At 38.1% G+C, this 16,592-nt stretch overlaps 1 protein-coding gene across 1 annotated transcript; it reads right to left on the reverse strand.

The window, feature by feature from the left end:
- Positions 1-896: 896 nt before the first annotated feature.
- On the reverse strand, positions 897-14,995 carry LOC111866243 (transmembrane protein 145). Its single transcript, XM_023855013.2, has 6 exons — positions 14,124-14,995; positions 11,593-11,758; positions 10,699-10,932; positions 7,899-8,036; positions 6,563-6,818; positions 897-3,372 (listed from the first exon to the last, which is right to left on the reverse strand). Exons 1-6 carry the CDS (start codon positions 14,654-14,656, stop codon positions 3,134-3,136), a joined length of 1,566 nt encoding a protein of 521 aa, XP_023710781.1. The 5' UTR covers positions 14,657-14,995; the 3' UTR covers positions 897-3,133.
- Positions 14,996-16,592: the final 1,597 nt, after the last annotated feature.

The following is a 16,592-nucleotide window of genomic DNA, read 5'->3' on the forward strand; positions in this document are numbered from 1 at the left end:
ATGGCACAGAGTTAACAAAAAGAGCAACTTAAACAAGGAACACAAACCTCAGCTCATGCACAAGGGTTTCTCACTTCCTTTGTATTCTTTTACTAAACAAGAATAACATTAAAGAAAATTACAGATCTTTTGGTTTCTTATACTGATATGTGATGAGATCCTTAATTTGATCCTCTTACCCAATACAATACTGAAACAGTTGTCATGTGTTTGTTCTACTAATGACTCTCAAACATTTTAACCAAAAATGAACTGTTAACATATAGTAGTAAAACATAGCCTGTGCTGAATTTTAGCACACTCCAGATGCATCGTAGAAAGGCTCATGTCAGTCAGTAATAATGGAGAAATCTTTTGCCATCACTGACATTTGATGTCTTCATGGCAGTGAAGATTCATATTGGGGTCTTCTGAGGTAAGACATCATGCAATCTGGTATATGAGTGCCCATTATTTAGAGGAACATATGGCCTCCATCTTAAGGACATAGGTTCTTCTACCCTGAGACAGCATGTTCCACCTCTCAGACTACATGGTGTCACAATCCAGAAGACCACTACATGTCTCTAATGGTGTCTATGTTCATGATACTAATAGAAATTGAGCAGGTAGCACAGCTTATCTGATGTAGTACTTTTAGCAATGATCAGTTGCCTACTTTCTAAAATATTGATATGATCAAGTGGTTAAGAGCTGAGGGTGATAAGGAGACCCTCAACATGCTATTATGACCTTCAGAGCATATTTTGTGATCTTGGCAATTCATTTTGTAGTATTTTCACAGTTCACTTTCAGTTCAGTAAGTGGTATTCACATGCACTTACAAATTGTTCTTTTTACATAGAATGTAGGGAAGTGATGTGGACTGATCAATTTTATGTATCAAACGTGTTTGAGATGCTTTTCTTTTTACATGTAACTAACAATACTGAAAAAATGTATAATTGTTAAAAATAAGTCAAGAGACCAGTGTCAACAATTACAAACTTCATGTCTCTTCCTTGTTTAATGGAGCAAAGACATGCATTCTGAATACAACATTAAAAATTACATTGAAGTCTGTTAAATAATTAAATTTTGATAATGGAATGAATGCAAAAAAAAAAAACATAGGTAAACTCAGAAATTGGCTGTTTATAACATACAGGCAGTAATGACACTAAATAATGAATTTTAAATCAAAGGAGACTATTCAAAAATAAGATTTCTTTCTGGAGGCATGCTGAAGAACCCAAAGGGGTTTGAAATCTTTCATAAAGCAGTCCATAATATATAGCACCAGACTGTGCGCAATATTTGTTTAAGTGCCTTATAAATACCTGTGTCAGCAATTTAATGTGCACCGGGATGCAAGGACTATATAAACTGAAGGTACAAAATATGACATCAACATTCACTATTAAAGGCATGAGTTTGTTACTTGAAGTCTTAAATTTGAACTATAAGAAGTCATGAAAACTGTACAGCTGTAACAATAATGTTAACATAAATATCAAACAATATCACGGAACTGGCAAAATAATTATGGGCTCCTTTGTTAATAATGTCTGAATATCTTATTGAAGAATATTATCCTTAATGGTGTATAAGGGTACTCAAAAACTTCTACTCAATTTCTCTTGTACAGTAATATCATGTATATATATCTTGTAATGTGTAACAGTGTGTTCCTGTAACTACAGAATTGATTTCTATCATCTATTGATATGTACCAAGAGTAATCACATGTTCTGTATCAAAATGTTTTCATTATGACAGGACAATTGAGTCACGTAACATAACCTCTTTCAGTAAGACATTTAGGTATCGGCATACTGACTTGGCTTGAACAAAGACTGAGAATGTCAATCAATATATCAACAGTCAGATGCAAAGTAAATTAAAGGATTTCAATACTGACCTGAAAAATGTATACTATTATACTACTTCAGTATCAGTTATTCTTATGTCATATTTATCTCTCTGATGTGATAATTACACGTACTATATCCTGATGCTAACAGACCAGTTAACCTCTTAACCCTTTCTCATCATGTCACTAGCCTTCTGACATCACACTTTTCCAATACAGCCCACTAACATAACCTTGTGCCACCAACTTATGAATTTACAGCCATATCACATTCTGATCATTTCTTCTTTGCTCTTTCCATTCACTGACATCCCCTCCAGTAGTAGTTTACATATAAGAACTACATATGGCAGGAGTTATATTTTCCATACCAAAGTGTCTTTTCTTTTTCATTTTTGTAAAAACTAATTTGTAGGAGCAAGGCTGGAAATAAAAAGGATTGAAGAGGGTTAAACAGTGCAACTCACATGTCAAATTCAGCACTACCTCCGTAACATTTGTTCGCAGATTGGTTTCTTAAGGATCAGGACCTTGATACAGGGATGTTCACAAAGGTATAATAGTATGTGTGTCAAGACAGAAGCTTCACATGGAAGCATGATGCAACTTCAGTTTTGAAGTAGTCAGTATTTTTGTACATGTTTCATGAAGGATGGTATATCCTGCAAACAATTTTTTTAACTAACATATATATGGAGAATCATTCTGATTGACATGCCTACAAAAAAGTAAAGCCTGAAACATGCTGGAGAATCAGAAACTTGAAGACTTGATTCAAATTTAATGTTTAGAATGAAGAACAAATTTTTTGTCTTTCAAAATGTAAATCTGCCTCTCTAAATATATAACACATATGTATATTTTTACATCTGCAAAGTCATACCGGTAGTCAAATATTTTCCAAAATAAATCTCAAGGTTCATGTCAGAAATCAGGTAACCCCTTTTCTCATTTCAAACACCCATAATGAGAAGTATTAAAAACAACTTCATTTTTACACACAAAAATGTATGGGGCCACCAGACTATAAGTGTTTCAAAGGTTCATCAAATAATGATGCATGAACCATAAAATATACCTCTCAATATTAACTATGAATTAATCTCATCAGTGGAAGGATGTCACTCTCTCTGAAGTGATCAAATTTCTAACGACTGTCACAGTAAAAACCCTATTATACCATATTCAAGCTGCAGTGTAAACCCTTCTGGATTCTCCCTTCTTTAACAAGTGTTTAACATGATCATGTGGCACATAAAATTTCACAAGAAACGAATTGATTCATGTGATTACTTTTGTAAGGTCTGGTGGTTCTGAGTGAGCATTATGGTGGTGATGAAGACGATGGTGATTGTTCAGTGCTATGTAATTATTAATTACATGTGGAGCCTCGTTGAATTCATCTAATTCATCGCTGAGGTCCGCGTCTTCAGCCAACAGGAAATACTGTTCGCTTCTCGTAGGCCAGAGCAGATGAGTCATAACACAATACGCCAAGCAGTCTGCAGAGTATGTTATTCCTGGAATTCAAATTGTGAAAACTCACCGTTTGCACTCTACTGTACCCAAGATCCTTCTTTGTGATGATTTTCTGTTTTCTCTTAACTTCAAACATGCTGAAAAATGTTCTACAGCCTCACTCTGATAGTCCAATTCTATTCACACATATGATCTCAAGCAAAAATCAAGTAATTTGGAACTGAAGTAACAAACAAGAATGAGTCTAAATATAAAATTCATGGAATACAAGCTATAGTTTTGAACTCAGAAACTTCACTTTTCATCTTTACAAATAATTCTTTTATACATTATCTCTCTGTTTTATTTATTATTTTACACTTTAACTCTCACTTGAAGGAAGAAGGGAAGTACATGTAAATGGAGTCCTGAGGAGAATATGGATCTAAGACACATACACAATAATGGAGGAAAGTTACATAAGCAACTCTATGATTAAACTTTTTACCTAATACTGACAGTGATCAAATTAAGGATCTAAGATGGGTTAAACATGTAGCATATATTGGAGAAACAAGAAATACAGACAAGGATTTGGGCAATGATGATGATAATAATAAACAGGATGTTAGGTATATAAATCACAAGCACATGAAACTGAGTGAACTGTCACAGAACAGAATTCTAGAATGAAAAAGAGTAGGGGATGGGAGCGGAGCTGTGCATCTGTTTCAAAGCAAATTATGCAGCTTTCTTTCTGTTAAACTGAAAGATCTGACTAAGATGTACTACTTTTCCAATAGGGCTGCCTCACAGTATAAAATAAGGAAAAATATCATCAATTTCTACTGTCATAAAGCTGATTTTCATATGGATGCTGAGTGACATTGCTTTGCAGTATCACATGGCAAAGGTGCATGTCATGAAACTGGGGGAACAATTAAAAGGGTAGCTAGAAAGCAAGACTGCAAAACTTGGTGGGCTGTTGTAAAGATTCTCTCATTCAGCTCTGAGTAATGTAATGTTGAAAACCACAAGCAAGAAACAATGATGCCCGAAGAGAGGATCAGTAAAGGTCAAACACTTCCAGGTACTAAAAATATAAACTCTGTCATTCCTTCCTCAAAAAACCAATTTCAGGCAAAAGTTTTTTTTTTCAGAAGCAAAAGTGTTCCAACATTATACATATAGTAAGCTTGCAAGAGGGCCGCACCATAGCTCAAGCGGTTAGTCGCTGGCCTCCCACCATGGCAGCCCGGGTTCGATCCCGGGTCTGGTCAAGTGAGATTTGTGGTGGACAAAGTGGTGCTGGGGCAGGTTCTCTCTGAGTACTTCGGTTTCCCCTGCCAATCTCCATTCCACCAATTGCTCCACAATCACCCTCACCTATCATCTGGGGCTGGTACAATAGGCCAGAAGTGGCCACAGTACAAGGGACTTAGTCCCACCCCTCTAGCAATAAAAAAAAAGCTTGCAAGAGGAAGAGTATCAAGTGAAAGATAACATTTTTAACTTCCAAATATGGCATAAAGTGGTGGCTTGTTTATGTGCTACAAGTGAAAGACAGTGAAATTCGAATGATACTTTCTCAATCCTCTGGTCCCAGTAAATCTTACATGCATGTTTCACCACTAGGCATTTTGTGGGTTCCAGCTTCAGAAGTGCTTACAAAAGTGGATCGAGAAATTACAATGGGTTGCATGCTGTCAGTGAAAACAAACCCTGCTACACCACTGAGAAACTAGAAACCCGGTTTTCCAGACTAGACAAGCATCAGTCACATTTGTACCCATCATCTGGGCCTGATGTGGCACTGGATCAAGACTGTCCTTCATCTGTATACCAATCCATAACCCATGACTGAAACTGACTGAAAACCATGGGGAGTTAATGAGTAGAGTCATGGGTTTCCTTCACTTGGTCTTGTTTCCAGATTGGCGTATCTTTATACTATTTCATCATATTGGTCACCAGGTACCAGAATGACTGAAATTCAAACCCCCATCCCCGTTAAAGTTCCTAGGGTGAAGCCTGATCCTGACAGCCTCCTTTATCAAGCGGTCCATGTATCCTGGTGCTTTATCTAACATGGAGATGCTGATGAAGTCAATACTGTGCCCTGTTTCAAATCTATGCTCTACCACCACTGGCTTATGTCGATGGCCCAGGCATGTGTCTCATGTGTTCCTTACATTTCATCTGCAAATAACTGATGCTATAAGTAATATTTCTTACTTACACAAAAGATAAGTTAAATAGCTTAATGAACAAGCCTACCAGAAGCCTAAAGCACAAATCTTGCTGTCTTTTTCATAAATTATGATCAAAGTCAAGGTCAAAATGTTAATGTGCACTCAAATATTAAGAGTGGCATATCAAATGAATGCCACACTTAAGAGCTTTCAATTTGTACAAGAATGAGCTCCCTCTCCTAATTAGGATCAGGCTTATAAGAATTTTAGTGACTCAGAATGTGGGAAAAGTTAAGTAAAACTTAAAATTCAAAATGCAATAACTCTAAAATTAACCAACAAACGAAATAAAAACTTCATATTTATCATTTACTCATCAGAATCTGTATGCTTACATAATATCACTGAAATCTAAGGTGGTCTTGTCGATTGTTGTGTTGATTTGACACGGAACAATTTGTGTCAATCCAACAATAAAACCTATATTTTGCATGAAGATCAAATAACAATTAATATTTTTTTCAAAAAAAAAAAAACAGACCATCCATAAAACATTTGTATGCAACATTAAATACACAAAGCACATTAAAATCTATACATTTTATATACATTCTCTCATATGGCTAATATTTAATGATCAAACAAACAAACAAACTCCATGGCTTGAGTCCCCAAGTGAACTATACCGACCAAGTGACCACTGCTTGTTGGCGAAGGTAGTGCCAACTTTAGCAGGTAGAGGGTGTCGCATGATCAGCACAACAAATCCCCATGGTCATTAATTTTGGTTTTCTAGACTGGAATATTTAATGATGCTCACAGAAAACTATATTTCATGCCTCTATGCAGTCTATTATGTGACTACGCTGGTCAACAGTTATATTTATGAACAAAATATGAATACTGAACAGCCATGAAGGGTACACATAGAAAAGAATGCATATGGTAAGGATATACACTCCAGGTATCTCTCATCTCTCAAGTCTAGTTAGAGAATGAAGCATCTGCTCCTAAAATGTACAAAAATGTGGCAAATGTAGCAAAGAGACTCTATACTTACCAAGGAGTAGTTTGAACCTCCAAAGAGCTGACACTTGCAACGCAATAAGTGCTATGATGGGCAGGTAGATGAACCAGACCAATGCTGATGCCCCAAAGTGAAGGAAGAAATTAAGTTTCTGGGTGTTGTGTTCATACATCATGGTATTCCTCAGCTCAAACAGGAACCAAACCATGATCATTGTTCGGAAACAAATTATCAGCCAACCAGGCCATGTTTGGTATTCATCTATATCTTCAATTATATCCACTTCCGTCTGGACAGTGCAACATAAAAAAAATTATAAGCTACTTTCCAAACAGCACAATACAAGTCAATGTATATAATGAAACAGAATGAGGCAGGAGTGAATGGAACTGAATTAGACCTAAGGGACTGTAGAAACCATGTGCAATTATCAAATACAGTAGGCCCTCATTATACTGTGCATTCAGATACATCGTACATTTGATCATGTCCTCCAGTATGTTGTACAAATTTCTATGGAATGTTTTGGTTACAATATAAGACTGTATTATAACATTCCTTCTGTTGTGTGCAGGTACAGAGACTAAAGCCCATGCTCCCCCATGAACAGGCTGTACATTTTCTGGTTTCTATGAACTTAAGGTTATTTTGTTCAGACAGCAAAACTTAATGATCATCCCTTTCATCTGTCTGACCACAGTCAGAAATATACCTTAAATTTCATGTACATATTTCAGACACTGAATAAAAATTAACATAAATAGTAATAGGTAATCCAAAATTAGGTAGATGTTTACTTCACTTTGCAAGTACTGAAGCTGTGTCCTAACACTCACATTATATCAAAGGTAAACTGTGAGTGGGAAATGACAGAATGTCATGAGCAGCATTGACAATGAAAAAGTTCACAGTGGAATGCCATAGCTCAAGCGGTTAGTCGCTGGTTTTCCACAGCGGCGGCCTGGGTTTGATCCTGGGTCTGGTAAAGTGGGATTTGTGGTGGACAAAATGGTGCTGGGGCGGGTTTTCTCCGAGTACTTCGGTTTCCCTTGCCAATCTTCATTCCACCAAATTCTCCATCATCATAATCACCCAGGGCAGGCTACAATAGGCCAATCAGTGACCACCGTGCCGAGCGGACCCAGTTGGACTCCACCCCACACTAAGTAAATTAAAAAAAAAACGCGCTGCCTCAATCTTCTAGTGAAAAAGTTAAGATGGAAGCAGCGGGTTGCAGCAGGTTCCTCCAAAACACTGGTATCTATCTGCAAAACTAAATGACATCCCAGAACACTAGAGCATTTTAATATTACTTCCCCATATATGATCAGTCCTCTCAAATGGTCTCTTCAAGATGCTTCATGCTTACCATATTCCAGATGTACAGCAAGATGTGTACCACACCATAAAGAAACCAAATTGCAAACACCAAAGGCTTCCATGTAAATTCCAATCTTGTAACAGCCCAGCCTTTGGCCAGAAGCAGAAGCAGCAACATGAATGTTGTCTGGAAAAAAAAATGATACATTCTCAAAGAACATATCAATGCACATGTCACTGGTGACAAACTGAACCCCTTAAACAGAAGTCTAAAATTCAACTTACATTTAAAACCGAAGATACAGTTAAATACTCTAGCATCTGGGACAAGTTCAGCAATTAGACTCTTAAAATAAGATGAAAAAGAGTACACGAGGCAATTCATGGTCAACAATATACCAAAATTCCATAAACATAATGCTCATACACTTCACCCCCTAGGTAATATGGAAAAATATCATAAGATTTTAATAAATTATGAGGAGCAGTCAAATGAAAATGGGTCAAAAGCCAAAACATATTAAAGAACATTTCTTACCTCAAAAGTAATCTCCAAAACTGTTAATACATTTATCCCACTGGGAGATAAGATGGTCAATCCTATCCTTGAAAAAGCTTGTGGGCTGTCTACGGAACCACATCTTTACCAAGCCGCACACATCTTTGTCCGATGCAAACCAATGTCCACCAATGTCTCTCTTCAGGTCTTCACAAATGTGAAAATCACATGGGGAGAGATCTGGGCTGTAGGGGGGATGTTGAAGCACTTCCCAACCAAATCTCAGTAGCGTATTCCTCGCAGAGTTGGCAGTGTGGGGGCGCGCATTATCATGAAGAAGGATAATGCCGTTCGATAGCATTCCAGGGCGTTTTGACTTTATGGTGCGTCGCAGTTTCTGCAAAGTGTCTTCATAGCGCTGTGCACTGACTGTGGCCCCATGCTCGAGAAATTTGACAAGCAGAGGGCCCTTGCAGTCGAAGAAGAACATCATCACTTTACCAGAACTTGTGTGTACAGCTTTGGATTTCTTCGGTGGGGGAGAACTCACGTGTTTCCACTGCTGGCTCTCCCGTTTGCTCTCGGGTTCAAAATGGCGGCGGCACCAAGTTTCGTCCCCAGTGCCAATATGGGACAGTAAAGCATACTCTTCCTCATGGTATCGTTGCAAGTGACCCAGTGATGCAGCCATTCTCTGAGTCTTCTGTTCCTCTGTTAGTTGATGTGGAACCCACTGCGTGCAGATTTTGCAGTACAGCAGGTGTTTTGTCACAATGGCGTGTACAGAACTGTGACTTATTCCCATCAAAAGACTAATTTCTTCCACAGTGATCCATCAGTTTGCCCGGATATGACCATCCAACGCAGCAATTACATCAGGAATGATGACACAATGAGCCTGTCCTGGGTGAGCATCATCTTGCAGTGACACACGTCCCTCTCAGAATCTCTTATGCCATGCCAGCACATGCGAACGTGACATGCTGTGTTCGCCGTAAACAACAGACATGCGACAATTAATTTCTTGTAATCCTACTCCTTCAGCAGTCAAAAAGTGCACTACACTTCGCTGTTCTTCTTCACCTGCCTCCATTACTGATGTTGGATGACCACACGTAGTGCTAACCTTACTTCCAGCACAATAAACAAACGACTAGTGTGCAAGGGCATGTTGTCACTGTGCTTTCCCGAGTCCCCACCAGATGTTCATACCGTAAGCAAATTCCAGTGTTACCAACTTGCGCACCTGCATGGTAACCCGTTTTCATTTGACTGCCCCTTATACATAAAGAAGAAACTAGACCATACCCATTTAATAACTACAGAAGATGATAAAGGCAACTCATTAGTAATAATGTAGAGATAAGAAACAGATATGTTTGTAACTTCTGGCACCTTCATAAAAACAAATACTGATGTTACCTATAAGTACTAAAAGGAAAAAAAGAAAAACTACTAATATTTGTCAAAATTTCATCAATAAGAAAAATAAATGGAAATATACAAATCTCAATCCCCAAACCTCCAAATTAGGCAGACTCATCAACTTACATGAACTTAACGCACCAATCATGCCTCAGTCAACTGGTGTAACACTTATAAAATAGCTAACCACTTAACTAAACTTCTCAAAGAACTTGTTTAACTGCCCAAACTGCACAACTAAGGCATTCAGCATCAAAACATAACATAATGAACTCCAATCATCAGCAAAGACAGCACTATCCATTTGACAGTTTATTTCATGAGTATATTAAAATTACAGTACTAGCTAAATAACAGACTAAGTTGGATTTTAAGTTCTCACAGCAGCAACTATGAACGAGCAGTATCTTCTGGGATGTAACCCAGTCAGTCCAGCATAAGTTCACCTATGTTCTAGAGAAAGTACTTGCCACCTGCTTCTTGCTGGTTTACTTGCTTCAGTTATTCTTCAATGAAGAAGATGGAGGCAGTATCTTACTCTGAAATGTCAGTGAGCTTCTATCAAACAACACAGAACTATATCCCAGAAGACAGAGCTCTACAATACACTTTAGGCTGGGGCTACACGAGTTCACAAAATGCATCAGTTGTAACGAACATCGTGACGTCCATTGTAGAATTAAACAATAGAGGTCAATGCTACACTTTCTTCTGGCTGTATTGCAGACAACAATCTATGCACCGCATTCTAAACTGTGTGGTGTCCTCAGCAACGTCCGTCAAAAAGTACGTTCATTACAACGGACACATTTTGTGCGCTCATGTGGCCCCAGCCTTAAGGTCACATATTTCAGCCAGCTTGAGAACCAACGTTCTGTAATGATAAATTAACAAACCTATATGACTTCACAGTTCTGTTCCTTACCCGAGAAAGAATATCTAAGATGTCACCAGCAACAGCCAGTTGATGAAAGCCAGTTCCATCTAAAGAGAATTTAAAGACATGCAGCAGGATAAGGCAGAGAGCTAGGAACTCCAAAATGAGACTGGCAGTAAAAAGGCGCGTCACAGGATGGTGTTGGCGCATGGCAGCATACACCTGAAGTGGCACCAGTACAAGGTAGCACAGGAAGAATACGAGATACAGTTCCACTGTGTCCTGCAGCAAAAATGGAGCATTCAATGTGTGTCCTACAAGTCACATGCAGCATACATGAGCAATACAGGCATTATATTTAATCTTACTCTCTGTTCCTGTTATTTCACTATAGGATATAATAGGAGAATGATTCTGTATAGTATACCAGAAGGAACTTAAATCGAATTTCTTTTCAACTGCATCTATAGGACAGCACTGAATTAATTAATTGGGAAGGATACGGAAAGCAGCAGTGAGGGTTATTTTAAGGTGCCATTCCAGCATCTGCCTTGACAGATTGAGGTAAATTATAAAATACTTCAGTCGGATAGATTACATGTTATGCAGCTATGTCAGCTGTGGTGCTTATTTACTGTGTGTCAGTACATGAGGTTCATCATGTTCAATGAACTTGAAAGGAATGGGGAGAGGGCAGCCATGGGCTAACCCAGCATTCACCTGGAGAAACTGAGGAAAACACCAATAAACCTCAGTAAGAATAGTCAGTAACTGGACTGACTTGAATCAGGCGCTGCTAGAACCAGTATTCCTGGTGACACTGCTGAAATAACCAGCCTACCCAATATGAAGCAAGACTGATAACCATTTAACTACAACACCAAGACAATATGCATACACAGATTGCATTAGTAACCTGGTAACAATCTATGTTCACTGCACCTGTCTGTCAAAGGAAAACTGGTACACCAAAGGATTAAAGCTGCTGACATTTGGATTTCCATTCACAAGCCAGATGTCATATTCCAGCTCTGAGTCCTGATCAATATGATGCCACTTGCATGTAGACAGGTTCCTGTAGCATGCAACTAAGCTTATGTACCAGAACCTGCAACAAGATAAAATTTAATTTAAATTCTACAGCATTGTAAAATAACCATTTCACTTCTCGCAGGACTCAGATTAGTTCTACTGATGGTTTAAGTAAAGTAAAAAATGTAAAGGTATCCCTGTAACAGGTCGTGGAGGCCCATAGGGTTGTGAGAGGTCAAAGCTCTCACATTTTCTAGACAATCGGTTCACAGATGGCGGTAAGGTTGTCAGCCTTACACGCTGGCTGCCCTTTACCCCCAGGAATCTTCCTGGTACTCATTTCTGTTAGAGACTGAGTCAACACCAGGGCCATACTGTGGCTGGAAGGATTAGATAAACTGAAAAAAATCCACCTCATCAGGATTTGATGCTGACATGTTGAAACTCAGCCTCCCATTTTCTGAAGTTGCCAGAGAAAAATAATACACAGACAAATATTTGACATATTTGCTCAAAGCAAGAACTATGGAGCCAGAGAAACAGCCATTGCTAGTGAACAGCTCTGAAACAGCATTTGTTTCTAGGCAATGGCCATGAAACAGACAATGGAACATCTCTTGCTACACAGCAGACTTTTAATAAGCAAGAACAGACAGCCACTGCTAGGGAATGACTCCGTAAACATGCTCCCATGGCAATGGATACACATACAAGAATGGTGTTGTCTGTGCAGTCCACACCGAGGAGCTATAAGGAAGGCAACTGGGGCAACCAAGTCAGGTATGTATGGGAGTCTGTGAAGAAAAGACGCAGTTGGAAGTGGACTTGAGCCCTTGAGGCAGAGGAACTGCCATTGTTAGAAGCTGTTACCAGGCAACTACTAGTGAAGATAATGCAGGCTCGAAAAGACATAACGGGTACTGCGGTCATTTCTGAATTATGGAGATTAGCGGTGGCACTGTAATTACTTGTAGTTCAAAGTCGTGTGTATAAATGGTCAACAAATGCAATATCTAATCCAAAATCCTGTCAAGACTCACTTTAACACGTGATAATATATACAGATATGTTTTTGAATAAATACATTTGTGCACGTGCAGTTTGAGATAGTAAGCCGTATGAAAAGGATCAAAATTAAAATACCATCAGCCTCAGGAGAAACAATATTGTGAATGTATAAGCATTTGCTATACTGACATCACATTTAACAGCAAAGCATAAACTTCATGACAGAAACAGCAGAAATTAGTTTCATATAGGCAGCATATTACATCACTTTCACCCACAAAATAAATTGAAAAATAAACACCATCTTCACCAGAGCCAGATATTACACAGTACTATTACCACTAAGATTATGGTATGATTTCCACCTCCCCTTCATCAGAACCACTGAAGGTGGTTTTAATTACTGAACAAATGCTCCTTTCTAGACAATTGGTCTTGTTTGATTGGATCAGATTAAAAGATATAATATGAAATTTGAGGTTCTCACAGCAATGACTATGAAGAGTACTATCTTTCAGGGTGTGATACCATGCAGTCTGGTAGGAGCATACCAGCATTTTGGAAGAATGTACTGCCTGCACTCCCAGGGCTGAAGAGTAAGATGACCAAGCAAACATGCAGCAAGCAGAGTATGGAAGAGTACTCTTCCCATTGCTTGATTTGCTCTCTGATCCTTGGAGGGGAGGCAGTACATTCCTGTGAAATGCTGGTAAATGTCTACGAGACTGCATGGTGTCACATTCCAGAGGATGGTACTCTTTACAGAAAATGTGACTTTGGAACCAACAAAGTAATCTGAACTTTCACCTTAACAAAAACCTTTTAAACAGTGAACTGTTATGAGAATTCAAAAGAGAAACTGTAAATTATGTTTTGTAACACCACTACAGACTAACTATATCAGATATTTGGAAAGATGAGAATAAAGATCATGAGCAAAGAGAACAGCGAGCAGTAAACAGTAAATATCTTACTAATAAAACTATATAAACCCTGCCTTGAAGATGGCAAAATCAAGTGCAAAATTCTGTGACTTCCCATGTTTTGATGTTCTTGAGAGAAGTAATGTTAACAAGATTCCACTCATTCTTCTAAGGTGGTAGCATGTAAAGTATTTATCTTAAACTGTCAAGGTATCACTTCATGCTTTCACAAAGTACATGGCCCTTCTATAGATACACACTGTAAGGTAACTTATGGTTCAATTTTCTTCATATTATGTAGTAGAGATATGATGTAATCACATTTCTTTCTAGGAATGCTGAAAGTGTTATGTCAATAATTCCTTGTTTCCAGTTTGGCAATTAGAAAGCAATGACAATGAAATGAATTATATCTTGGCACACATTCTCCTGGGAATGTTAATTTACAGAAATAAGCTTAAATGTTATAAAATAAAACTGCATTAAATAATGCGATTATTCTGTTCTTACCTTGGCTGTATTAAATCCTCAATTACAAATGTGAACTGATGTCCCTTAACTACGTTCCAAGGCGCATCTTCATCCACACAAACACTCCCTTTAGAACATGGAACTTTTCTCAAGAAATCCTCCCCTTGATCATAGCAAACTGAGTCGTATGCGATGGTGCTGATTTTATTGAACATTTGGGTACAGGCTTTTTCTTTATTTACAATACTTCTATTTCCATAATATTCTAAAAAATACCCTCTATCCAGCACTGCAAACGTCACATTCTGAGTAAAATTCGTCTTGGCAGTAATATTGCCAAAAATGTATCCCGAAGTATCTTTCGAGTTGTGCACGTCCGTCTTTTTAAAACCAAATTTTATCAGGAATTTAAAGAAGTCTTTTGTATTCCAAGTGCCTGTGATATGACTAGAGTCCGCATGTTGTATATGAACTGCCAAAAAAACAAATAAATAAAATGTACAAACACTAGTACGCAAAAAAGCATCACACTTTGACAAACACATTGCTCCCATCTGTTTCCTAGAAACCATGTTGCATTAAAAAATCATAAAAACACTTTGAAATATTCCCCGTCACACGGTCGTACACCAGACTGCAACAGAAAAAATTATAAGTAAGGAGCCCATCGAGAAATCACGGTGTCCAAAGTCTGTGGAACAAATTGTAGGTCTATCAAATTACAACACACTCGAAACTGATTTCTATACTGATAACCTAATTTTGGTTACTCCGTGTCATTAAACATTATCACAATCTAATCCGTGATGTCCGTGATCACAACGGTGCCTGTCTGTTATCTACTAGTGCGAATCAAAAAACAGAAAGATAGTTGTGCGGTTGAGGCTGTTGAAGCTGTTAGAGCGATTTTCTTATACCAACTTAAACCGAATATTAGATAAGGGAAAGCAACGTGAATGGTAGTTCGTTCTAGTTCTGTGGGTTCTGCTTGCCCTGCTGTTGGCAGCCAGCTCAGCTTACAGTTAAGTGAAAGTACATGTTTTACGACGTTGAATGTCGATTAAAAATGTTGATTACTAAGCAGATGAAAGGACTCTCCTTTCTTTAACCGAGTGACCATGTTACGTATGAAGTCCGAAGTTAACATTTCAGTTTACGATATTTTTCTTACCACTTGAAGACGTTTGGGAAAGAAATGTGTAAATCGAGGCTTGAGTTATATGCTTTCGCCTACCAGTAGTGAGTCTGACTGTAAAGTGATTCTTTGGTTCATTCAGAATGCTGGAGACGAATACAACCTATTTATGTGACATCTCGAACACAACCAATTTATATGACATCTGAGAACCTTACACGGTGATTGGACCGCTTCTTCCACATCCTTTCCAATTCATTATTCAGAGTCATTCAGTGTTGTATAGCCGTGGTTGCTGACAGTGGCATTAACTAAACTAAATCCATATATCGCTTATTTGTACCTGTACTAGTAGGCCTGTAGGTGCGGAGCTGTACTCAACGCCACAAGCAGAAATTGGCCATATGTGGAGCAAGTGTTGGCGACCTTATTCATGTGGTCAAATAATTGCCCTCTTTATAGGAAGTAGGTAAAGGCAGAACTTGTCATGAAGGAAGACTGTGGTGCTTATAAAGAAACTTGGTATTGTAGAAGAAACAAGGTGGTAACACCATGCCCATTAGCCATAAGGGGACTGACTGCCCAAGGTACACAAGAATCTTCTATCAAGACATTTTTATTTATTTATTTATTTATTCACTTCACATCCATGGATCATTATACATGACATAGGACAAGTCAAAACACTCTATAATCCAATACAACGATACAATAAGACAATACAATGATACAATAATAGAATAATAAGAACAATATAATTTTATACTAATATAATAATTAAATGATGAGCACTATATTTATCAGTCACAACACATCAAATTTGAGAATAGATTAACAACATGTTTCGGCTATTTAGCCTATTTAACCTATTTGGCAGGGGAAACCGACATATTAACCAACATATTAACTTGCTGAACACTTAACAGAGGTAGTGAATCTAACTTTGGGCTTCTTCAAACACCCAAAGTATTTTTGAGACCTTCATCCAGAAACTACAGAACCTCAACATAATATGAAAATGAGTCCAAGAGAAGGTCAGTTGTGTGGGCAACAAATGATTACCTTCCCTGGGCCCTTTTGAAGACTACTTAGGGTCGTCCCTGGTTAAGCAGTACAATGTGAGAATTCAGTGACAGTTGTAATAAGAGCCCAGTGGTTACATAATCAATTAATAAAACAATGAGGCCTAAAGGTACACAGTTCATGCATTTATAAATGCAACCACTAATGCTGTTGTGGATACTATCCAGTAGCATAAGTAGCAGATTACTAGCCTAAGGCTAAATTGTGAGAATAATCAAATGGAACAGTAGCAAATAATGAGCCTAAGGGTAGCGCTAGACAAAAATAATATAAATACCTGAGGAACCTGC

Source organism: Cryptotermes secundus, unplaced genomic scaffold, assembly GCF_002891405.2.
Source record: "Cryptotermes secundus unplaced genomic scaffold, Csec_1.0 scaffold872, whole genome shotgun sequence".
Taxonomy (NCBI): Eukaryota; Metazoa; Arthropoda; class Insecta; order Blattodea; family Kalotermitidae; genus Cryptotermes; species Cryptotermes secundus.

What these genes read in the sequence shown, in the direction of transcription:
- LOC111866243 (XM_023855013.2), bottom strand. Translation starts at nt 14,656, where the DNA reads ATGGTTTCTAGGAAACAGATGGGAGCAATGTGTTTGTCAAAGTGTGAT. An exon ending in GAGGATTTAATACAGCCAAG is followed by an intron (nt 11,759 to 14,123) that starts GTAAGAACAGAA and finishes ATCTTGTTGCAG; the next exon opens with GTTCTGGTACATAAGCTTAG. An exon ending in AGTTTTCCTTTGACAGACAG is followed by an intron (nt 10,933 to 11,592) that starts GTGCAGTGAACA and finishes TTTTTGCTGCAG; the next exon opens with GACACAGTGGAACTGTATCT.